At 45.4% G+C, this 25,975-nt stretch overlaps 1 protein-coding gene across 6 annotated transcripts in view; it reads right to left on the reverse strand.

Annotated features, from left to right (window-relative positions):
• The window catches only part of PASK (PAS domain containing serine/threonine kinase), a 2,072,978-nt gene that overhangs the window by 167,655 nt on the left and 1,879,348 nt on the right, over positions 1-25,975 (reverse strand). For all 6 annotated transcript variants that reach the window (XM_069618098.1, XM_069618099.1, XM_069618096.1 and 3 more), the window contains one exon: positions 16,835-16,987. In XM_069618098.1, coding sequence (XP_069474199.1) covers positions 16,835-16,987 — 153 coding nt within the window. The remainder of the gene's footprint in view (positions 1-16,834; positions 16,988-25,975) is intronic.

Consider the following 25,975-nt stretch of genomic DNA (forward strand, 5'->3'; position numbering starts at 1 on the left):
ATGCCGCATGAAATGGCACCACAGGATCCTCCTGTGGACCTTTAACCAAAATGTCTGTGAGGTCGTCTTGCTGAAAAGCAGGTGAGGGTGTAGACCACCCCATAAACTCTATTATCCTTGCCATCAAGGTTCTATAAGGGGTTTCAGCATGTTCCCCCCTGGGTCTGGTTTGGCAAATTCCACTTCTGGGGAAGTGTCCCACCCGCTTGCTTCATGTAAGGATTCTTGGAGGTCCTTTAACCTACCTTCCTCAGAGGTAAATTCCTCTGGTACAAGAGTTGCAGATCCCTGCAACTCAAAAGGTCTCTCCTGATCCGAATTCTCCCCTTCTTCATAAATACATGCTAAGGCTCTGGAATGATCCCATTTCCAGAGCAGAAGGGGCCAAATTTGTCATAATTCGCTGAGAAAACGTCGACGCTGTCGACGCGGACGTTAAAGGCTTCGAAGCCATCGAAAAAGGCGTCGAGAAAGTTGGTAGAGGCCTCGAGGAACTCGAGAGTATCGGAATTCTACTCGAGGTTGTCGCCGACATTCTCGTGATTGAGGCTCTGGGTATGGCCACTGGCTGTGAGGTGGCGGTGGGTTTGTCCTTTCTCGACGTCGGCGTCGAATCGACTGACCTGTGCGTCGAAGAACCCTTCGATAATGGTGACGAAGACGCAAATCTATGCGTTGAAGGGACTTTCGACGACGGCGTCGAAGACGCGACCTTGCCTTTACTCGAGGGTTTGTGACGCTCTCGAGTAGCTTTTTTCGCCGGGTGCTGCGACTCGCGGCATTTTGATTTTTCGGGTCTTTCACCCAGGGTATCACCCTCAGCAGTCTTCGAGGGGGTCGAGGCCGCTTTCTCGAAGACGCTAAGCATCTTTTTCCTGAATTCCTCCCACTCAGCCTGAGAGCTATGTTTTGTGGGGCAGGAGACCCTTTTCGGGGAAACGGAAGACGAGGAAGGGGATCTTCGGCATCTCTTTTTTGAATGCTTAGATCTCGAAGAGTGATGGGAACTGCTTCGAGACCTAGAACAAGAATGTCTTTTGTGATGGCGAAGAGACGAATGTCTCGACTCCGCCGAGGAAACTTTCGAAGCAGTTTTAACTGCCTTACCTCTCTCGAGCTTCCCCTTACGCTCCTTCAAGGCTTTCGCCGTCATGGACATGCAGTCCTCGCACTCCGAACAATGGTGCTCGACTCCCAGGCACCACAAACAGATCCTGTGAGGATCCGTCAACGAAATTTTCTTTCCACAGTCTGGACATTTTTTGAAGCCGGACCGTGGAGTCGTCGGTCCGGATGAGGAAGCCATCGAGTACGAGGAAGAATGAAGTATATTTGACTGAAGAACTGAGCAACGATATTCTGAGGCACCACGAAGCGGAGAAAAACGTAACTGAGCAACGGACCCTGCGCGTGGCTATTTATGGACATGGTGACGTCGGCGCCGATACGGTGGCTGTCGAGGGACAGCAACTCGACGGACGTTGATGCGCAGCGCCCTCTACTGAGAAAATGTTTTCCCGAGGCCAGCAAGCTGGAGACGAATTATCAAAGATAAGGAATACATTGGAGGACACAATCCCTTTGAACAATAGTTACAGGTAAGTAACTTAAACCTGGTCTGGCATGGATTCACAAGCTCATGAATAACGAATACACAGCAGTACCACATTACACAACCAGAGGAGGTGGCAAGGCTCAACAGAAGCAATTAACACTTACCCCTGGAACAGACTCACCTCAAGCGAACAGGTTGCGTAGCACTGCCTGGCCGACTCCTCCCTGGAATCCCTGTCGATGCAGGATAACTGCGTGGACCTCCACGCCACAGCCCTGCAGATGTCAAGCAGGGGCAGAAAGGAACGCTGTTGTCGCAGCAATCGTTCTGGTGGAATGGACCTTCAGACAGCCCGGCAGAGGCCGGTTAGCCAGCCGATGACATTGCATGATGCAGCCTGCGAGCCACCTTGAAATGGAAGCCTTCGACAAGGCCTTCCTAAGGTTCAAAGGACCAAAGTTCACAAACATTTGTTAAAAGTCTTTCGAAAACTCTTTGTGAATGTTACATAGAATTTCAAGGCACGAGCAACGTCCAGCGTATGCAAGGCCTTCTCCGTCAAACACGGAGGCTTTGGGAAGAAAATAGGCAACACCAAAGGTTTGTTGAGGTGGAATTCCGACAGAACCTTTGGCATGAAGAAGGGGTGTGTACGCAGTACCACACTCGATTCATGGAAAGTCATATATGGTTGCTTGCAGGATATGGCCTGGATCTCACCCACACATCTGGTAGAGGTGATGACACAGATGAAGGATCGGGGAGGTTGTCTGTAAGATGTGGAGAATCCCTTGGAAGATCTGCTCTATTTACCCCTGGAAGAGCAAAAAGACGACAAGCGATGCTGTTGAAGGTTGCCACGGGAACGTGCCATCTCCATATCGGTCTTTATGGCTTGAAGGGATTCGTCAATAGCCTTCCCAAAAAGATTTTCTTTGTCCAAGGTCATGGATCAAAGTTTGTGGCCTTCAACCATCCCTGCCGACAAAGGCAGGCTCAGTTTCCCATCTGCCGGAAACATGTTTCGGCAATGTCCACTGCCACCGTAATGGCATGGTCTGACGCCACCCCCCCTTCCCACCTCCATCTTCTTGTCATCGGGGAGGAATTCCAGGATTGGGCCCAGCTTGTTACTAAGCTTGTACCAAAGCTCCCGGTTGTATCGGGCCAACATAGCCAGACCATTGGCCGCCTTGATCATGGATGCCACTGTGTAAATGACTCTTCCCCCTAGCATCCATCTTCTTCCCCTCGCTGTCTGGTAGAACTGATGAAGCCGGGTTAGCGCGATGTTTCCTTGCAGCAGCAGACACTACCGAGTCCAGCAACGGTTGTGACCTCAAGCACTTGGGTGCAGAGTCCAGTCTGGCACCCTATATTTCTTTTTCAACTTGTCTAGCTTAGTTACAGCAGTTCATGGGTTCTTCATGAGGGCTAGGCCTTCCTCACAAATGTCGTCCAGAAAGGGGACCACCATGATTGTCTTCCTCTTGGACTCTCGTCGCTGATACAAGAAGCCCTCTTTACTGGTTTACTTGGGCACCAGCTGGAACAGCTTCGAGGCCCTGGAGATCGAGTGGAATGATCCCACCTCGGTCTGGTGCCGGGATGAAGTCCTCATCTTCGTCGATTCCCGTGGCTGGGTCCATACTAGTGTCCATGTGCATATCCAGGTGCGCTGGTGGAGTCGGGGCTCAACGTGGTGGAGGAGGCTGATGCGGCGGCATCAGATGACATTTTCTCCTCTCTGCGAAGAGAACAATGGATCGCTAGGCCCTGCGCTGCTGCCGTTGTTGTCCGTGGATGAGATATCCATCCGTTGAACATCAACCTTGGAGGGCTGTTTTGGAGCATCCTCGCCCCCCCCTTTTTCCTCCCTGAGGGTTTTGAACCTGGGTCTGAACCAGTGCCCCACCGTGGTCAGGGGTGTTTGCAGCCTTCGCAGCCACCTCGGCAACTGTGTCGCGCCTTGGAGGCAGAGGTAGCCTTTGGGCCATAGGAGCCAACCTCGTTGGATCAGCACCTACCGCCGTTGCGGTCATTGCTGCAGGTGTCGACAACGTGGTTGACAAGGACTCTGGCTGCGCTGGTTGAGCTTGCTTAGGCTGCGCAGCATTCTTCTCTTCTTCCAGTCTCAGTTTTTCTGATTTCTCCCGTAACTTGGCCGGGGTGGATGACTTCCTTTTTGAAGAGGAGCTTGATGGCAGGCTGGCGATGGAGGTGGACGGCGTTAATGATTGCGGCCTACCCAACCTGGGACCCGCATCATCATCATCTTCGGGAAGCCCAGGCATATCTTGCACTCCACCTCTTTGTGGTCCAGGTGCAGGCAGTAAAGACATTGTAGATGTTTGTCCTCCACGAATATGTTCCGTAGACCACATTTGGAGCAAGGCCTGAAAAGGGTCCTTCCCTCCTTTTTCTCCTCTGTCATGTCGGAGAGCGTGAAGTAGGCCCAAGACGGCCTCCAGAAACTTCTACGAATCTTCGCCCTTGATAGGTGCAAAACTTCACTGACAATGGTTCCTTGTTGACCGGCCGATGAGAAAAGAGCACACAGTCTCTGGTGGAAACGGAAATGTAACCTTTCTGTGAAAAAACGTGGAAAAAACATGCAAACTGCGTAGAGATTAACTCGAGGACTCCCAAAACGGAAGCGTGCAGTAAAAATCTGAAGATGGCTGGCAGAGGCAGGGCTTAGGGAGAGGACTGTCATTGGATGGGGGCAATCTTCTTTGATTTGGACAATGCTTGGATAGTTTATTTACAACGTTTGCTTCTCTCTCATTTTGGCAATATGACTCACAGACCACTTGGTTCTTAGTTACCCTCTTTTGATTTTGGTAATGGTGGTTCTTATACCCTTTACTAGATATTGCCCTCCTTAGATTCTGAGACAGTCCATTACCTTTACCCGTATTATGATACTGTTCTTACCCAGAGTTCTTATTCTGCCACTTCAGCTTCTTGGTAGCAGTTCAGTATTCAAAAGCATTTGATTGGGCAAGCAGGCCATCACGGTGCAATGCAGGTGTTGTTCACGTATCGGCTCGCTCTGCTGCTTCCAGGTCCTCTGCCTTCTCCTCCTCTGCTGCAAGCCCGTTCGGCAACCTGCTTCCTTCTGCTTCTCACGGTCCTCACTAGTCAGGATTGGAGTGCTCGTCGCTCCAGGGATACTTGGGTGCTCGCCTGCCACAGCAGTTAACTTTACCTTGGGGAAAGCTTTCATAAACAACGCTTCCCGCTGCGCGACCTCTGCATCTGCATTCTCCATGGGGGAAAGTTTTCACATGCAACGCTTCCCACTGCGCAGCCTCTGCAGACAGGGCCATTGAACGGTGAGGCCTCTCAGAACCAGCCTTCATTCTGCTAATTATAGCAGCTCTGGCGTCTCCCAAAGTTTCCTTCAACTGCAATGAGGAGTTACGACATTCACTCCACCTCCAAGTACTGCTCCTTCTGCTACTCTCTATGGCCTGCACCTGAGGGGGCCTTTTATACCTCTGTCTCCCTCACGTGTGGATCATTAGGGCAATTAGACTGCCACTTGTAATCTTGAGCCTCTGCATCCCTCTACTTCGTCCCAGTACTTTGAGCATTGTGGGATTTGAAGTCCTAAATGATTAAATCCCCTTTTTTGTTTTGACTGTGATTTCCAAATATATTCTAATTTTTATCCTTAATTGCATATTCTACAAGAGTTTTATAAGGACTCATTGTGTAGTTCTGATTAACAACAGATTTAAGATTTTGAGATTCTAAGAGGTTAATATTTGAAGATTTGTTTTTACCATTTCACTTTGTATTAAAGTAACCTTCACCATCATGTCTATGGATGGTTTTATTGGAGGAGTTCTTATGTCCAATGTTAGGCAGAAACCTGTGCAGTTCCTTTAGGGACCATTGCAAAAGGCTTAGGACTACAGGTGTTGGCAGTAAACCCAATTGGTAGCAATCTGTACCACGCAGATTTACCTGGTAGCTGTGGCTGAGCAGCCAGACTTCTCTCAAGAAGAGTTAGACAGTATATAGAGCATACAACATAGGTACAAGGATACAGTAGCACAAGCAAACACTGACCAGAGCTTTGTTATAAAAGTATATAATTATTTATTTAAAAACACACTTGTAAAATACACTAACACTAATATGGCAAGCAAGTTCAAACACAGTCACTATCAATATATATACCTCCCTGATTACTTATTGAACAAGTCTTAGTTAAAATACCACTTATTTGCAGACAGAGGTGAGTGCTTAACCTAAGATGGCACTCCAATAAGTTAGTTAAAAAGGGAGGGAAAAGGTAGAATTAGGACAGCACAATAGCAGCACTTCTTAAAAGAACCACAGCAAGTCAGAAAAAGGCAGAGTCTACTGTTAGAGCAAGAAAGTTCATAGGCCAGGCCCACTCTTGGAGAGAGCAAGGCGGAATTTGTCCAAGATCACACAGTTGAATAGTACTTTAAAAAGTATTTGCAGATAGTTCAAAAAGGGTTGGATCAGTTCAGGAAAAGTTAGTTAGCAGGTCCCAAGTCACCCCAGGATAGAGAGTCAAGGATTTACGGGACACCTTGAACAGTCTGTTGCAAGGGAGACCAGGCGGGACACAGTACCTGAAATGGTGAGAAAGCTCCAGCGGGGGCAGTTGTTCCGGGCAGTGGGTGCAAGTCGGTGCTTCGTCCAGGGGAAGAGAGGATGTCGACGTGGAGGAAAGCTGGAGGTCTTTGCACTGCCAGGGAAGAAACCAGCCGCGGAGTTTCACGGTTAAAAGGTACTACCCTTTTATTCGCGGTGGTGGTGAAGCATGGCTATCCGGCCGCCGGGATGCTTGGCACGGGCGATTCAACCACAAAACGATCCAGGAAGGCGAAAAGAGGGCGAACTGGTTAACCCCACCAGTTCAGAGGAAGAAGATTCTCCGGGATGAAGATCTTCTCTGTCGTTGGGAAGTGGTGAGACGGTTCAGCAGTGCTCCACCGGTGGTGTCGTCGTTGCAGGTCGGCTCAGCTTCTCCCTCTTCGGATTCTTTGGTCCTGTGGCGACTTCTGAAGTTCCAGTCCCCAAAGCCCTGCATTTATGTCAAACCCCCCATTCATCAGTCCTAGCTGTCACTCAAACATGCTAAGTGGTGAGCCGGGCGGCTCACCACTGGGCCAATCACACAAGGCAACTTAGTCTATGGTGCCTAAACCCCCCTCCCACACATCCTGTAGACCCAGACAGAGTGGCACCACTTTTGGAGGCTTCTGTGCAGAAGCCCGCCAAAAAGTGGAACAAAGGGCTCGACTTGGGTTGGAGTTACAGAGGCAAACACAAACACCATTTTAAAAGTGAGTCCTGGCAAAAAGACCCAACCGGGGAATAAATATTAAATAAATAACCCGGCAGTATCTTTAACATTGCACCAAAAAAGTGGTGCGTTTGAAATGAATGGGAAAATCCCATAGGAAATATTCCGGTGGAATATTTTGCGTGGTAACCACTGCCACCAGCCAGAAACTCGACGAAGGGGGACTGCACAGTGCCCCCTCGAAAAACAGATGAAGGGGCAATCTAATTACCCCTACCAGTACTTCCACAATATGATGGTTTGTACTGGTTCTGTTCACAATTTAAGGCTAGTAAAGTCAATGGTGATTTTACATGCCCTGGGAGACAGTAGCCGGTCCCAGGGTATGGAGTCTATGTTTGGGGGTCACTATGACACCCCTGTGTTACTGCACTGAGGGTGCTGTGTAACACTTACCAAAACCACATGAAACCCTATGGAGTACAAGACCCCATAGCCCATAAAACACATTACAAAGTCAAAGGATATCTCAAATCATGTCTAAGAGTGGGAGAAAAAGAGTCTCACTCTTAGCAGGAGAAAAAAAATAAACCCCAAAAATCCAGCAAAGCTGCTGGGGGACTCACTAGGTTTGGGAAATTAGCCTTAACAGAGAATTATACCGAACATCCAATAAATTATGGATTATTACATTTTTCATCAGCATCAAAGTACTTGGCTTTGGGAAAGTAAACCTTCTTCTGACAGATAGCCATTACGTATGCGGGTAGTACCAACATTTCTTCCTTTGAGGAGGATAAATACTGCATCTCTCCCAACAGTGTCCTCCCGTCAACCTGGCCACCTGGGAGGAGACTTTAGGTAGGGACTCTGCAGGATTCATCACATCAGTCAAAGAAATGTTACATTCAGATTCAAACTGTGTCATGGTTAAATATTAAACCATCACACAAAAAGATCGATCATAATACAATTTGAAACAATTCACATCAGTAAACATCAACTATTACAATTAGCTTTCCAAACATTTTTCAAAAATTTCATTCAAAATTCAAATAGAATTTAAAATACTCACAAATCTTAAAGTAATACACAAGATATACAAAAATAATCAGGAGATTTCAACCCTCCAAACTTAGCAGATCTTGTGTCAACGGCCGCATATCTTCAAATTCCTCAACATTTTATTTTCTTTTAAATATCAGTGCAATAGAGAGGTAGAGCGTATCACACATGATTAGGTGCAACCACTGATTGCCCCTTATAACAAAGCATGGAGAATTAATAACCATTTGCAATAACCAAATTCAAGGATTCTTAAGAAACTCACAATCCAGAACCAACTGCTTCAAAGATTCCATCAGTCGTAACTTACACAGTTCTACAGGTTCTTTTCTCCTACGGAAGATCAATGTTGGGCCCCAAAACCTCCAAGGTGAGCAAACAATTAGTATGAAACCTAAGAAAAGCAGTCCAAAAGGCTTTTGATAGACATTTCAACCGATAGGTTAAGGGTTTTAGAAGGGCCGAAGAGGTAGCGCCATATTCTTTATTTAATTTTTTTATTTGTGCATATAGATATAAGCTTTTTGCACTACGTGAAAGAAATGCAAACATCACGCATCTCAAACCCAAAAAAAAATCCCAATTTGCAATTCACAAATTTATGAGGTTCCATGCCATCGGTTGTCCTTTCTGTGACCCTTTTGCTCCCACTTCACCCCTTGTTCCACACTCTCCTCACCTGAGCTGCTTGAGTCGAAGCTTTCGGAGGACAGGTTTCGTCTGGCGAGGTAGTCTTTCTCCTTTTTTGGTGATAATTGCTTGTCACGGAGGGAAGCCACAGTGAACGCTGATGGAACAGCAAGCCTGTGGCTCCCTTTCCGGGAACAAGCCGATACACAAGGGAAAAAGCCAAGCGGCAGAAAAAACCCTCGTCAGGCACCGCAATGCACTCTGTCCGACTCCGAGTAGGAACTTCCGAAGTGGTGTTGCAGACAGGAAGGAAGGCTGTAGCAGGAAGCGGCGCGGACTCAAAACAGCGAGGATCCGTAGCAAACGTGAAGCCAGAAGGCGTGGCTGGTATCCAGTGCAGCCAGGCAGGACACAGGAAGCACAGGACTCAGGTAAGAGAAGAGAAAGACGAAAATAGGAAACAGACCGGAAATCCAACTGGAGAGGGGACCAGGGGAACGGAGAGGAGAAAGCAGAAAGAGTTAAGGCACCGGGTCTCGAAGGAGGGAGACGCAACCCGGGCGAAGGAACCGGAATGAAACCGTTAAGAGGCAAAGTAGCGAAGAGAAGGAAAACTTCGTACAGAGGACGAAGTCAGTAGCAGACAAAGCACTGATGATCCGGACGGAGTGTCAGCAGCAAGCGTAAACCCAGAAGCCGGGAACACTATCCAGAGGGGTTGCAACGCAGTGTCCACCGGGAGGAGGAGGAATAAATACTCCCGGCGGGCTATGCGCTGAGGGAACTGGGACGGCAGCTAGAGCCGTAAAAATAGAGGAAGGACTACCAGCCTCTAAACCCATACTGCAAGCGACACCACGGAGGTATCCGCCAGTCTCGGCGGCGGCAGATGAAATCTATATCAAGAATTATAAAAATTCACATTAGTTTTGTTACAATTTGTTGCTTTTGTATAATCGACTCAGCGGACTCAAATAAAGCCTCAAAATTGGAACAAATTGCTCAGCTATTTGTTGGCCATTGATGTTATTCTTTTTTGTGCTATTAGCCAGATTTGATATGCTGCAGCTGTGATGACAATCGAATCAGCTGCATATATTGTAGACCAAAACTGGTCAGTGAGTATAATGCTTTCTGAGCTACAGAAATCTCTGTAACCCTTCTAATAATGCAGTCTGAATTCGATGCATCTCATAAGAAAATGTCTGAATGTCTCAAGGCCTGAACTGCACATTCTATATTCAAGTTTTTCATTTTCAATATTGCTCTTCGCCCCTGTGTATTCGAGTACTGGCAAAATGTTTAAGCGTAAATGGGTGATAAAACAGCAAAGTCCAGGACATCAAAGTTTTGACAAATAGCCTCTGGGAACGCGTGGTAAGTGTGCCTGTCTTATATACTCTGTATAGCGTATTTTCTTATTAAGAGCATCAATATTATGTACCCTGTCCCACTCTCGTGATTTAACTTTAAGCATTTGCCCAAATATGACAAGTTAATTTTCACTTGGTAGTTCGACGCCCAGTTTGTCGAGACGATGCGAGGCGGTCAACACAAGATCGCTGTATGTAGAACTTGTGTGCTTTTAATTTGCGTTTTGTTCCAGTGTGTTTGCATGGGCCGTGTAGGGGAGGGGTGGTCCAAGGGACCCCCCCTGGCCTGCATCTCCACCCCAGGTGAGGGCCATGGCTCATCGGGCGTCCCCTCCTTACCACCAGGGCCCAGGTGGTGGATGGCTCACCTGCTGAAGACATTGCCCGCACGTATTAAATTTAAGCTAGGCCTCAGAAACCATTTTTTGTCTGCTAAAGATGGTGTGAGCTCAGCGCGCTGTATCGCGGCCCCCACCTTCGGAAAGTTTCAGTCCTCCCTGTCTCCGCAGCACCATGGTAGATCCGCTGCAAGCCCGTTCCCACGAACAAGACGGGCATGATCTAGCGTAATACATTAACATTGTAACAGTTCACCTTCCGCAGTGTATCACTGCTCCCACAATGACCCGGTCAGCAAGGCCTGGGCGATGGGAAGATCTGCAGAATGGCCATCTGCTGAAAGCAGACAGGTACCCAAATATGAATGTAAGAAACCACTTTTAACACATGTATACACCAGCCGTGAAGGACCCACACCCCTGCAGCGGTGTGCAAATGATAAAAGCATTTCCGGGGGATTATTCTTCATGAGTATCATCGAAAGCCCCACGCCCCGCGGTCCCGCGCCACAACTGAACTGATGCTGCTAGGGTACACAAGAAAACGAATGTAACCATACCACGGGCACATGTGAAGAGTGTGCGAGAATGCACTTGTCACACGTGTATGTCTAAGCCCCTCACGTGCCACCTCCGCCACGTACAGTGGCGAGTTACTTTCTATGTACTCCACCAACCCCAATACTACCTCACTTACTGCAAAAGTATATGCATATAACTAAATACTGTAGTTGTTAAAACATAGTGTATGAATAAGGTGCTCAGACTGGGTATAATCGAGACACATCCAGCAAAGTTTAAATGCATGTTTCAAAATTATTTGAATAAGTATTATAGAGTGTTCAAATGTTTGTGATGTTTTTACCTAAAATCGGCAACACAAGAGGGAGATACCTTTGTGAAATGCATGCAAGGCCATTCCCCCTCCCACCCTGCGAAGGCTGCCAAGACATGAGAGCAGAGGCCCGCGCTGCGCTACTCCGCCTCCCCCAACCAGACTGGAGCCGCTTCAAAGATTTGTAGCCCCCTCTGCAGCACCCAAGGCCACGGCCCGCCACCTGCACTATTTACAGCACAGCAGTAAACCTCTGCCTGAACACACACTTCCAAAGGCGCCCCCTCGTAAACCCCATAACCCACCGGATCATCTTAGACCTATGGCCCTGTGCAATCAGGACACCCAACACTTTGAGAGCACACAGCGGCACATCCATAACAACTTCTAACAAGACAGAAAGACCTGTACCGCCCGTCCCAGGCCCTGAAGCTTAGCACCTCGACCTATGGCCCCGGTCAACAGGACTCTGGTAACCATGTCCTGACGTATTACCGCCAGACCCCTCACAAGGTACATTCCTCCTGTGTTGCATTAACCTGTAGAATAACCTATTGGAAGATTTACTAAAGAAGATAATATTGAAATGACTGAATGACTGCGGTGTGCATGGCCTAGGGCAAATAAGTCAGGAAAAGACATTCATCTCTGACACTGGCCGCGATGGCACAACAACACCGCCCGGATGAACTCAGCCAACCTGCCAGGCCCAGCCCAACCCACGAGCATGACCAGTGACGTCTTCCAGCCAAAGCCAACCGCATCACAGCAGCACCTATAGTTAGTCATCGCCACCCAATCCCATCGAACTTGTGCCCCCTATAGTGTGTAGGTTCTTATGACGTTTTTTGTAAATATATACGCCTTTCTTTGCTATTGTCAGACAGAGCGCTCTCGGAGTTTGCAGAGTTCTTTGCATGCCATATTCTCATTGATAAACTCCCATTTAAGCTCACCCGCACTCTGTCTTGGCCTTATTCCCGATTTGGGAGAGTCCTTCATTGTCTCTCATTGTGGGGAGGATCGTGCTGGCTGGGGACGCTTGCCTTCAGCCGCCATCAAAGACATTAGCGTACCACTATGCTCCTGCATGTTATGAAGTTTGTTATACAGTTTACATTGTGCAATCTTCCAGAGTCTAGACAGTGATGTCGATGGCAACCCAACATCCAGGCACAATAATTCCGCCGGAACGGTGCTCGAGAGGCCCAAGATAGAACAGAGTAATTTCCCCTCCAACATGCTTCTTGGGTAAAGTTCCTAGGGCATACAGAATGCAGGGAACTACAGCATCGCTTCGATTGAACCCCTGCATTTCTGGTTAATGAAATTCTTTGTCAACCGTCAGCACCCCACTACTTTTGCGTAGGTCATCTCTTTGCAATGTGATTTGACAGGGTAAGTGCGGATAGGTTGACTTAAGTAAATGTAGACATTAACAATCTCTAGCACCCCCTCCCCCCAATACGCCATCTAAAAGGAAGGCTCTGATGCTTAGTGCTCAAAGTCATAATCTTGGTCTTATTACAAATGACTCTCAGCCCATTTTCTTTCGCATATTCATTTAGGTATGCGATTAATCTCTGTAGTCCCAATGGAGTTAGGTCTATTAAAACGGTCATCTGCGTACAACAGACAGCCCATGGGACCAGCAGCTAATTTAGGAGAGAAACTGCCACACTTCTCCCTAAAAGTGAACACGCCCAACACATACAAATTGTAGGGGCCGGGGCAAGGACACATCCTCGTTTTAGGCCTATGTTAGTGTTAATATGTTCAGTTAAAAGGCCCTCCTGTGAAATTCTGTCAGACACTCTGGTATTCGTGTATAGCAACCAAATGCAGGATAAGTCAAAGGCACAGGAATAGTCTATGAAGAATAGATACAGATAGCTGTTGTTTCTACGGCTTTCTTCTGCCACAAGCAACGATAATGCCCATATTCTGTGCACGGTGCTGCATCCCGCTCTGAACCCTGTTTGCAGGACTAAGCAACTTCTTTTTCTCCACTGTTAGGGAGAATTCTCAGGAATGGCTAATTTCCCTTACCTACAGAGTCCCTCAGCAGCTTTGCTGGATTTCTAGGATACATTTATTTCACCTGGTAAGAGTGTGAGCCCTTTTTTCCCACTCTTACATGTGTTTTGCTGTTTGTGTTTAACATTTTTGTGTTCATAGACTGAGGAGCCTCACCTACTCCACAGGCATCATCGTATTACAGTGCAGTGACAGAGGGTTGTCTTTTAGACTTCCTAACTCACACTCAATTTTTCTGGGACGGACTACTGTCTCCCAGAACATGTAAAGTTGCCATTGATTTTATTAGTCTTTTTAAATCCACAGACCCAGTACAAACCATCTTACATGGAGTACTGGAAAGGGTTACTACTTATCCCTTTTTGTCTGTTTCTCTTGGAGCATTGTTTTTTTCATCAAGGCTTGGCTGGTGGCAGTGGTTACTACCCTATTTTTCTTACTGTGTGTTAGGCAGAATCCTGTGCAGTGCCCTTAGGGACCACTACACACAATTAAGACTACAGGTGGCAAGCAAAGTGGTAGCAGTATCGGGGCAGCCAGGCTTATCTCAAGAGTATATGAGCAGTAGCAGAGATTACACAAAGGGACCACAATTACTGTGACTCAAGCAAACACTGACTCAAGGTTTCAGGTAAAAAATATATGTACATTTATTTTTAAACCATTTGTTATAAACACACCACTTCTATTAATTCGAAAACCACACGAAAAATATACTACAACTAACCAATTCACTTTGTACGGTATAACCTCAAGGTAAGTACCCTGTGTTTGAGCGGACCGGTGTTATGAAATAAACAATGTTACCGGGAGTAAACTTGCGATCACTTTTTGACGGTTCGGTCTTACTAAAGAAACGCGTATCCGCGGCAAGAAATATTACTGGGGCAAAAACACACTTAGCACCTGAGATACCCAGAGAGAGTTGGGGGCAAAAATCATAGGCAATACTTTTGTCAAGGCAGACAGAATCAGAGAACACTCTTAGACAGTAAGTCAAAAGTCAATAGGGCGGAGCCAGTGTCTAGTGGAACCGGGTTCCTGTTGTTGAGGATCACACAGTCGGCTAGTTCACGATTCAACGTAGCCAAGAGTACTTAGATATTGTCAATAGAGGAAGCAAAAGTTATAGGAAGGAGGGAAGACAAGGGCAAGCCTTGGAGGCGAAGAAAAGGGATTCACCCAAATTCCTCGAGCAGAACACTACCTTTTTCAAAGAAGAAGCTGGTGCCACGGCCCTTTGTTCCTAGTAGTTTCCTGCAGACCCTTGATTCCTGGAGCTTCGATCTGAAGGAGGACGTCTGGAGGGGTCTGCACCACCCAGGGCTGAAGCCGGCAGCAGCGACGGTGAATAAAAGGTGCGCTCTTTAAAAATAGCAGAGGCTCTTCCGGTGGCTATCCGGACCACTACAGCAGTGCTCAGCGATTTCGACCACGAAGGGGATCCTCTGGCTGTACAAGACGAGCTGGTTATCCCCACCAAGCTCAAGGGAAGACGACTCCGGGCTGGATCTTCTCTGGTCGTCGAAGGGTAGATAGTTCAGGACTGCAGCAGGGCTTCACCAGGATGGGATAGTTGCAACAGTCGACTTCTTCTCTGCTTCTCTTCGGTTCCTTGTAGTTCCAGTGGCGACTCTCTGACTTCTAGCCTAAAAGACTTGCCTTTTATGCAAAGATCCCCCATACACACAGCTTGGCTGTCAATCACGCAGCAGGGGGGGTTGTCCGGCCCGGACAGCCACCCCAGCCAATCATGGCAAAGTGCAACTTGGGTTTCCTAGGATACCCTGTGCAGGGGGTGACGATACCCCTCCCTCACATTCAACCCACCTAGACACCCAGGCGCCTAGAGTAAGGCTTCTTGGCAGAAGACCGCCAAAAGACAGTAAACAAAGAAGGCAAACCTGGTTTGCCGCGCAAAGTAAAACACAAGAAGGACTTTAAAAAAAAGAAATGGCGAATAAACTTTACCGGAGCCAAAAGAAAAAGAATTTGGTCAAGCGGGTTTAAGTTCGAGGCTAATATAATAGCCAAAAACAATACCACGTTTATATAGTATAATCGCGGTAGAAAAGTTATGGTAGATACCACTGCCACCAGCCAAGTCTAAATGTTAAAAGAGCGAAACAATGCTCTAGGAGGTACAGATAAAAAGGGCTAAGGATTAACCCCTTCCAGTACTCCATGTAAGATGGGGTGTACTGGATCTGTGGTTAAATGACTAAGTAAAGTTAATGGCAACTTTACCCTTTTCTGGGGGACAGTAGTCAGCCTCAGAAATGGAGTCGGTGGGAAGTCTAAAAGACAACCCTGTGTCACTGCACTGAAGGTACTGTGTAACGCACAAAAGAAGGGGGCTACTGGAGTGGTGTACTCCAGAGTCCGCAATCAAAAAAACAGATGAAATACACATGGCAAAACACAACTAAGAGTGGGAAAAAGGGGTACACTCTTACTAAGTGGAAAAACAAACTACAGAAATCCAGCAAAGCTGCTGGGGGACTCACTAGGTAAGGGAAATTAGCCATAGAATGAGAATTCTCCCTAACAGGTGGCTCCCCTTGGGGACCAGTGACAAATCCCTGGAATTGTCACAGAGCCAGCAGCAAGGAGAGGGATTATCCCAGTCAAAAACAAAGAGCCAGGCAGGGATTAAAGTGTCTATGACTGGCGTCAGCACATTGAGTCAGAAGGCAGCAGCATAGATGGCTAGGTGACAGGAGCAGATATTGGGGATACAGTACCTTTCAGGCAATTGCATTTTCTTTTAAGTGTTTGATCCAAAAGGTGATAGTTCCAGGACTCCTGTGTTGCATCTTTGTATTCTGAGGTGTGCTGAGAAGCACACAAGCATCAAGCTTCAGTATTGCAAGCGATAGAGAAATGAATTATGCACCTAGTTAGGCGCAAACAACCGTAGAAAAGAGGTGCTCTTCACCCATGGAGATAGTTATTGAATGCCTCCAACCCTTGAAGCGCATGTAAAGCCCTCCACTTAGGAGCAGTAGTACTCTGGCAAGGAATCTAAAGGCTGCATAGAAGCTGCTGCTGAAGACACATTGGATAGAAGCCAACTAGTTGAGCAAGTGCTATCGCGGCACCTCTGAACAAAAAGTCAGAGGCTGACATCACTCTTCCCTTCAGCAACACGGAGAAGACAGCCAGGGGACTTCTCACGGTTCAGAGCTTTGTCGAACGTCTTATTCTTGAAGTAATGTCAGGGGTAGACTGAACTTGATGGCTATTCTGGACTACCAACACCTTCCTTTTATAAACGTTCATATTAAAGTTCTTTATTAATTCTTCCTTGGATTCAGTTAGCAGCAAACAAATCGAGCTTGCCATTCCCAAGGTGGCTCCAGTGAATGAAAGTCCAAGCTAGGTGACAATATTTACAATTAAACACAGATCTGCCAATATGAAATACAAGCTAAGGAATGAACTATGCAATTTTTTCTGTCTCACACAGCCATCAATATAAGCTTCTGCTCATTCCACATGCCATCCCATAGGATACACTACTGCTGCTCTAAGCCAGTGATACATGGAACAGAAAAGTGCAGTGGGTCAGTCTTTTTAAAGGTTGCTGTACATTTTTGCCAGAAAAGTTTCCCCACAGGGATAGGTCTTCAAGATCCAATTTCATTTCTTTACACTATATTACTGTCGGTGGAAATATGCAGAAAAATAAAAGTATCAGCAGCTTACCGGTTTCACTATTGGCAAATAGATGTACTTCCTCCCAGGTGTAGTTTGCCAGGTTCACAGGCTGAAGCACCCAGGGGTCCTTTACCAACTCCCTCAATGTCATTCGCTCCAGTGGCTCTGGGTGAAGAAGGCAGGCGATCACACCCATCAAATCTGAAATAGATTAGAGCACAGCACCAATATGAGATGCAAGTATGGAGATGGAGACTCAAGGTCTACATGAGTTTCCTGCTGTTTCTGACTGATGCTGAAGAGGTATGCATTCCAATGTGCGGTATCGTGTTTTGCCGACAGGAGTTTTATCAATGGAATTTTTGCTGAAAAGATTCAGTCGCAAAAACTTTACTTTATTGATAATATGTATGTAACAGTTTAGTTTTACATATTTTGGGTTAAAACATCACATAAGATCACATTATTAAAATCTATATTTCACATGTGTATCTTTTTAAAAAATACATATCACAAGTTCTATACGCGCTTAATAATATAAAATGTCCTGAGACAGTTCTTTTAAAATTGCTAAAATCCTCACATAAAATGTCATTAAGTAGAACATCAGATTTAAATCATGACCTTCCATTACCATCATCCATATGTTATTCATATTGCACATAATCATCGAATTATCGTATTTCATTAATAATTGGGTACGTATTGTTTGTAGACTTTCACACTCACATATAATATGGTATGCTGATTCGATAACATTCACACCACAGAGTCGGCAGAATCTAAGATTGCGCGGTATTCCCAACGCGCCCCAAGAATTTCTAAGACCTCACATGAATTGAATTTAAACAACAAATACCATCGATTGGTGGAGCAATTAGGGTAGGATATCTGATATTTTGGTTTGACCATCCTCATTCTGATAGATTCTATGAAAATTCCACTGTTCGACTTAGTTGCCAAATTTACTATTTTTTGTTCTCGGTCTATTTCACAGATCAGTTTTTTCAATTTATTTTTTATCTGAGCTACAGAATATAGCAACCAACAGTGAGTCTCATTTTTAATCAGTTTAAGGTCATTTAGTCTCCATCTATCCATTGTTATGAAATCCATTTTACGATCTAGTCCCTTATATTGCTCCATCATTCGTACCATAAAGGTATCATTTGTAAGTCGCGTGAGTTTCACATACAAAATCGCTGTGGATAATTGTATTTTGCTTCTTATACTCAGTATATCACATTCGAGTAGCATGTATTCATATGGCAATGTTTTCGGCATTCGCAGTAGTATTCTTAGCATCTTCGCTTCAAATTTATCAATGTTGTTGCCATATTTACTGCTCCAGATTTCCGCACTATAAGTCAGACATGAAACAATTTTAGCTGCATATAGTTTCATGACTGTTGCAATAGAATAAGTACCCTGGTTACCTATAAAGTTGCTCAGTGCCATAATTGCAGTCATACATTTATTTTTAGTTTCTATCCAATGTGTCTTCCATGTGAGCTTGTCGTCTATGACCACTCCTAAGTATTTGTATAGGTGTACTACTTCGATCTGTTGTTTATTTAATTTCCAACCTCTTGTATAGCTCTTCTTCTTAGCTGGTTGTGTTTCGAACTTCATGATTTTAGTCTTGCTAATATTCACAACAAGATTATTAATATTTGCGTATTTTTCGAGCTCGTTAAGTTTTGCTTGTAGTCCTTTGGGTGTATAATCGAGCAAAATCAGATCGTCAGCATAACCCAGCCATCTTAGCATACATTTACCTAACTTGATGTCATTCATGTTAGTGCTTGTCACATTTTGGAGGAAATCAGCAAGATATAAATTAAACTAAGTGGCTGCTAAAGTGCACCCTTGCTTTACGCCACGTAAAGTCTGAATATTTTCTGAAAGTTGGCCTTCCGCGTCCAGCCGTATTCTGACTGTAGTATCTTTATATAGTTGTTGGATCATATAAAGAAGGCCTCTTGGTATCTTCCATTGTTCTTATTTGGCCCATAGTTTGCTGCGTGCTATGGTATCGAAGGCAGCAGAGAAATCTATGTATGCAACATACACAGGCAGCTTTCGATTTTTCCAAGAATATTCAACTGCGTTTACTAGGATTGCTATATTGTGAGCTGTGGAGGACCCACATCTGAATCCTGATTGGTGTTCAGGCAAGATTTTACACCTAGTTATCCACTGGTTTAATTCTTCTAGTAAGACTTTACCAAAGATTTTACCAGGAATGTCAAGCATCGCTAGCATCCTGTAATTACTGGGTTCTTTACGATCCCCTTTTTTGTGTATAGTAAGTATGATGCTTTTCTTCCATGAATTGGGGATCATCCCATGTATTCCTATCCATTGATAAACAATGTATAGGACCTTTGCCCATTTTTCATGTGATTTCTGTAGTAAAGCATTACAGGTGTTATCTGGGCCGGCTGCTCTGGATTTGGGTAATTTTTTAATTATTTTAGTTAGCGATTCGACAGTAAAGTTGCCTTTCCATTCAGTTTTTGCAGATTTATAGTCAGTTTCATCTTGTGCTAGTCTACCAATTGTATTAGTGACATAGGTGAGCCACTTATTTTCAGATACACAGTTAATCGGGATGCTCCTGTCTTTTTTCTCATTAATGATATCCCACATCATTTTACTGTTCTTTAGGTTAGCTGCATCAGCAAGCGAGCGCCATGTCTCTTCTTTTTTTTCTTTGTAATGAAATTTCAACCATCTTCTGAATTCAGTCTTAAGGTGACGTATCTTGTTTGTTGCTTGTTCATCTTTCTCTACAATACATCTTTGTATGTCTTTTCGTAAGTTTTTCCTTTTTAGTTGGATTATTTTATCAAATTTCTTCTTATGTTCGAGATTCCATCTTTCATTATTTGTCTTATATATTCGTTTATCACCAATGGCTGCTCTGACCGTTTCTGTTAATTGATCAAACATATTTAATATGTTTTTGTTGTTATTTTGATGTACATCACTTGTACCAGCTATTTCAACAAATAGGTCTAACAGGGGTTCAGCTATTTCATTACCCTTCTCGATATTTTTGGGATTCCATTTTATTCTGTTACCTGCTGTATTGAGGTCAATTTGCCCGTTATGTTGATATTTTTCACTCTGTGGTGTTTTACTAGTTAATAAGAGGTACAGTGGGAGATGGTCGCTTTCTTCTCTGCATCCGACTGCCATGTCTTTAACCCATGTCAATGCCCTTTTGTTTACTATCATATAGTCTATAGTGCTCATACTCAATCCCGTTATTCGTGTCGCATTCATCTCCCAGTCTCCGGGCGTGTTGCCATTTAGTACAATCAGTGCAAATTTGTTTAGCAACTTTATCCAATCTTTTGCATTTTTATCGAAGTTCTGGGTAATGGGTTCTGACATCATTTCTTTCATGTCTACCTCAGTTTTATAATTTATTTTTACATTAAGATCACCTACAATGATCAACGGTAGGGTGTTACCTACTTCAGTGAGGATTTTGGAGAGTGTAGCAATGTTTTCCTTACTATATTTGGCTTCAGGAGGACTGTATATATTTATAAGGACAAAGGTATCAATTACAAGTGTCTTACATGATACCAATAATGCTTATACCATCTTAGTGGATTCCGGGTGCTTGACGCCTTCCCATGGTTGCTTGATAGAGATTAAAAGCCCTCCTTTAGGTCTGCCTCGCATCCCTTGGGTGGCGGGGCTTACAAAGTTGTTACGGCCATCTATTTTGCAATCAGAGGTCAGCCATGTCTCTTTAAGGGCTATAATTCTAAACATTTTTATATTCTCTAGCAATCCTTCGTCGCTATTGTAGTGTGAATTTCCCCGGGTGTTCCAGGACATAATGATGTCAGGAGCATCAGGAACTTTTATCAAAGTGAGCTTTGAAAGCTGTAGGAAGCCACTGCCAGTATCCATCGACAGTCTCTTGTCGAGTGGGTTTCTCTGGTTTGTCGTTTTTATTTATTTCCATCAGATTTGGTTGATCTTTAGTTTTAGTTTGTTCCCTCATATTTAAGCCTGGTCTTTTCTCTGTATTATTTTCATATTTTACTTTCGGTATATATATCTCTTTGCATGTATATCCGATAAGTTCAAGTTGGCGTTTATGGCTAAATATGTAGTCGTGGATTATGTCATCCTGACACCATAGGTTGGTTATGATTTTAGTAGCACTTACTACTTGATCTACAACTTTAAAGTCTTCAGAGACTATCATCCTTAAGGGTACTATTGATGCACACATTTTTAGCACATGCTTACGATTTAGGACTAACTTCATATTTATGTCTATTTTTTCGATTTGCAGTGCCTTAATAGTATCTCTCTCATTAGGGATTTCTGTGTCGATGGTTTCGCCCTCATTTAGATGTTTTGCTTTTACTTGATTGCATGATATTTCATGTTGTGTGTTGTTTTCCTCTTCATTGGTTACACCTTCATAGAGTGTTCGCACATCTTCAATGATATCATCAACGTGATTCACTCTTTTTATTCTTTTTGGCTTGCGTCTTTTTCAGCTTCTTAGATGGTATCATAAAATCTCTTATGTCAGTGTCTGGCAGCTTAGCTTGCTTTTCGGTTTTTAGACAATTTCCTTTTTTACTAAGTGGTTCATGTATATCAACATCATGTATGCCAACATAGTTGGCTTCCTAATACATTGATATACTTTTAGAATCTTTACTTTTTACTTGCTGTTTATATTCTGTTTCAGTGGGACCAATTTTTTTCAATTCGATCAGTCTATTACTGTCAACTATACACCCATTTTTTGGTGCTTTATCTTTGTTCGTAGTATACATGACTGCTTGGCTGACTTTCTTTTTCCTGTTGGACATTTTCTGCTTTTTTGGGTTTGTATTTACCATTTGTTTCTATATTCAAATCTTTATTGTTATTTTCTGTTATATTGTATTCAATGTTAGTATTCGCTGGATTGCTTCCTATCTTCTGACTTTGGTCATTTTTAAGTTGATGCTTGTCTTGCTCCGTGTGCATTTTCATGTCTGTGTTCGTGCTACTATCACACAATATTAGATTATTTATTTTACTGAAATCATACAGTAATAACAAATGGATAGCTCGTTTGCTATCTATTGCTTCACATTTTTCAAACAAGGAGACTAGCGCGTTTTCTAAGGCCTGAAAGAATTCTTCTGTGTTCATGCTTACAAAGCTAGTATCTGGTGAGATATCATGTACATGGGTACTAACTTTGTTAGCTGTGATAGGGATTATCGGATCAATTTTTGCATTGTTGTCAATAGCCAAATGTACTTTCCCTATTACAATCAGACCAGATATAGGGTCAATTTCAAACCTTTCACCAGGATTAAGTGGTACGTATTTATCAATGGCTACTACATGTGGTACTGTAGTAGCCTCCCCATTGGTGTGCTCAGACAACATTTCGTCTAGACTAGTTGATAGCTTACTAATTTGTTCATTTTGAGAATCATTACTATAACTATTTCTCAGAGGTGTTAGAATTTGGGGCTTGGTCATATGGTGGTCATATTCTTCGCTGCCGCTTATACCGGCTGACTCAGGTATGGTAGGCATCAGCATTCGTGAAAATAATTTGCTATTTATACACGGAAATGCCTCTACCAGGTCTTCCATAATTTCAGCCACAGAATTATCAACATCATTTGCAGTCATTCTATATTTGGGAGTAATTAGTGATGAAGAATGCATATTTTCAACCTGATCAAAGAAAAGTCATTTTAGCTAGCTTACCTTCGGATAGTAAGCCGGGCTGTGTGATGGTCTTTCTTTTACATGCCCGGCTAATTTTTCCCGGTTCCTGCTGTTTAGCTGACTTAGATTTGTCTCCATAGGTGTCATGCACTAACTGGGACGATTTAGATGACCTTAAATCCATGGCTGGTAGTATATGTAATAAAAGTGCTAATTAGGATTAGGGCCTCAGAATACGGGAGATCTAATAACGGGCAGCGCACCACGCGCCGCGACCAGCGAACAGCAAACAGTCACTTTCTGTTCACTTCCTGGTGCGCGCGCTGGTGCGCTAGTGCTCGAGTATTTAGGAGCACTTCCTGGTGGAGTGGGGGCGTGTTTCCAACGCCGGAGCCAATGGGAGAGCTAAGCTAGGCGAGAGACAGAAAAAGAAGAATATCTAAGTTACAAGCACCGCTCATGGAGGCGGGAGTTAACGCTAGCACAGCAAATGAGGGGGGGGGCGAGGGGGAAAGGTGGCGGAGGGGGGGGGGAGTGCACAGGGAATGGGGGTGTGTGCGGGAAAGGCGGGGAAGAGAATTACTTCAGGGGAGGGTCCAAGACACCGTGTGTGTCACGTTAAAGTCCTTCCTCCAGGGCAAAAAACTAACGGAGTCCGCACGGGCAGAGTGACTAACAGCAAACAGTCACTTTCTGTTCACTTCCTGGTGCGCAAAAACTCATTGTTGGGGAGAGGGTGGTTAAAAGAGGTGAGGAGGGGGTTGGGGTATGAGGAAAAACATAGGGAAAGGGGAACCTTGTATGTCTGAGTAGAATGTGGTATGGTTGGAGTTCTGTTCCAGACAGTTGATGAAGAAGAAGCCTGGGTGGTGCGAGCAAGTGGGCTCTCCACAAGATACTCCTAGCCCCTTTGATGTAACCTGATCTGCTGGTGATTACCTGACGTGAATGAATAAACTACATGTGAAGTATCCCACAGCTCAAGTGTATCCTTTCAACCTGCTATACAACACTGGCGACAAGGATGGGCATGACTCTGTTGACAATTGTCAGTAGTGTTGTCTGGGTGTGGGACGGACTCTTTCTAAATGCGAGAGAGCGTGCGTGTGTGTGTGTTTCCTCCCCCTCTTGAACCAGTGGCATTGACTCCTTCCTTTGTTGCTCTAGCCGATGATCCAAGAGTGGGGCCAACCGGTGGCACATCTCCCTGTCATATCGAGCCATAAAGGCCAAAGAGTTTGCCACCATGACCGTCGTAGCCCCCACCGTAAGCAACTTCTTCCTGAACGCATCCTGCTTCCGGGCCTCATTGTCCGAGGGCGTCGCACACTCCAGACACCACAGACTCCAGTGTGGTTGTGACGTGAGGCACTTGGGTGAAGACTCTGGCGCTTTAAACTTCTTTTCCAAGCGGCCCTTGACCGCAGGCTGAGAGAACGGATGGCACATCGTGCGCAGTCCCTCTTACCACAGGTGGTCTAAAATGGGGACAGAGAAGACAGACTTCCGCCTCTTCCCCATGTGGTCGAACAGAAAACAGTCTTTTTGCTCCTCTTCTGGGGGGGAGACCAAACTCTTGACAAGCCTTAGCCATCATAGCGCCAACATCATCCGGTGGAGAGGGCTGGGGTGCCTCCGGATCGGTATCCGAGGTATTCACCTGCCTGGGTGACGACCACGCCGTCGACAGTGTGTCACGTGGAACATTATCAGAATCAGAATCCACCAGCTCCCCTTCTTCTGGATGTGTCCGGGAGGGGCGAAACCAACCGGAGACCACACCAACTGCCCCAACAGCAATTGCAGCGTGGTTAGCACCTGCAAGGACAGCAATGGACATTCACCAATGGGTACTGCGGCGGGACAACACTCAGGCCAATCTCCAATGGGGGCAACAGCCCAAGCCCGGACCCAAACTACCACAGCACCTATGAAGTCGACGGTGCACCTGCCGCCATGAATGTCGAAGAATCCAGCATGGTCGATGACTGAGCAGTCGTCACCACGGTCGACGGAGGAAGAGAGGGCAGCACCACGACTGTCGACGGAGGGACTTCTGTAGACAAGCCCCTTGGCGAAGGAACCACCGGCCTGGGCCTTCTCCGGCAAAATGGACCGTTTACACGTGGAGCTGGATCGATGTTTGGAAGACTCACAGCCTGACGAGGAACGGTGCCGGTCCTTCGACGAGCACCTCGGCGACGAGGAGGACGCACAAGATTTCACCTTATCAGCCGTTGAGGACTTGTGCTACAGCGTCACCGACTTCTCTGGCCTGGAACGCATGTCTTTGATTTTTCAACCCTGGCAGCCTTGTCCTGAGATGGACCACTCGACCCTCTACTCTGATGCACCGATAAGGTGCCCGATGACGTCCTGTCATGTTCCACCTCTGACGCCGGCCCTGGCGTGCGCTGCTTCTTAGAGGGGGGCTCTGCCGACCGCACCCTCTGGAGTGAGGATGACCCCTTTTCCACCATAGTAGAGGACATACCCCCACAGGCCGAACCAACCTCCAAACCCGGGTAAGACCCCTCATTGAGCCAGCAAATCAACCGCTGATTGCGGTCTTTCAGCATCTTCTGTGAGAAGCCTTGACAAACCTCACAGTTGTCCGTGGAATGATTGGGATGGGATATAGGCAATAAAGACAGTCTGCATGCCCATCCCCATTGTAGACGTTCTTTAGGCCACAGGTCGCACACGGCCGAAACTACGATTTCTTCGGGCCCACTGATGACCTAATGGGCCTGAGAAAGAAAAAGAGTGAAAGCATGTGTAGAACACGAAGAGCAATTTTCTCGAGAGAAACACAAGGTGATCCCAACAGTTTGGAGACGGTTGAAATCTGAAGGGAAGCCATGGGGGCGGGGATAGTTATACTAGACGTCCTATTTTGAAGCCTCAAGCACCCAAAAAGACGTTGATAGGACACTCAGTGTCGAAGTTTTCCATACAAAAACGCTATCTTAAAGTTACTGAGGTTTTCCCAGCCTGACAACGGGAAATATTCACAGCATGTGAATACATGAAAGATCCAATGCTGGAGAACATTCGGTCTTAGAGGTGGTGTGAGAGTTGGGTGAATGGTGCTGATTTTTCTGTATTTCACATGGTAAACGGAAGTAGCTGTGTTATGTCTGGTCCTGGTCCCTGTATACATGGCCTGGTGAGTGGTGATGTCAGTGACAGCATGGAACATTGTATGTCTGAGTACAATGTGGTATGGTTGGGGTTCTGATCCAGACATTTGATGAAGATGTAGCCTGGGTGGTGGGAGCCAATGGGCTCTCCACAAGATCTTCCCAGCTCCTTTGATGTAACCTGATCTGCTGGTGATTACCTGACATGAATGAATAAACTACATGTGAAGTACCCTACAGCTCAAGGGTATCCTTTCAACCTGCTGTACAATACTTACCACCTGTATTCAGTTACTAGGGCACTAAGAATAGCGGCAAACACAAAGAA

The sequence above is a fragment of the Ambystoma mexicanum genome, chromosome 10, assembly GCF_040938575.1.
Source record: "Ambystoma mexicanum isolate Mex_15411 chromosome 10, UKY_AmexF1_1, whole genome shotgun sequence".
NCBI classification, from domain to species: Eukaryota; Metazoa; Chordata; class Amphibia; order Caudata; family Ambystomatidae; genus Ambystoma; species Ambystoma mexicanum.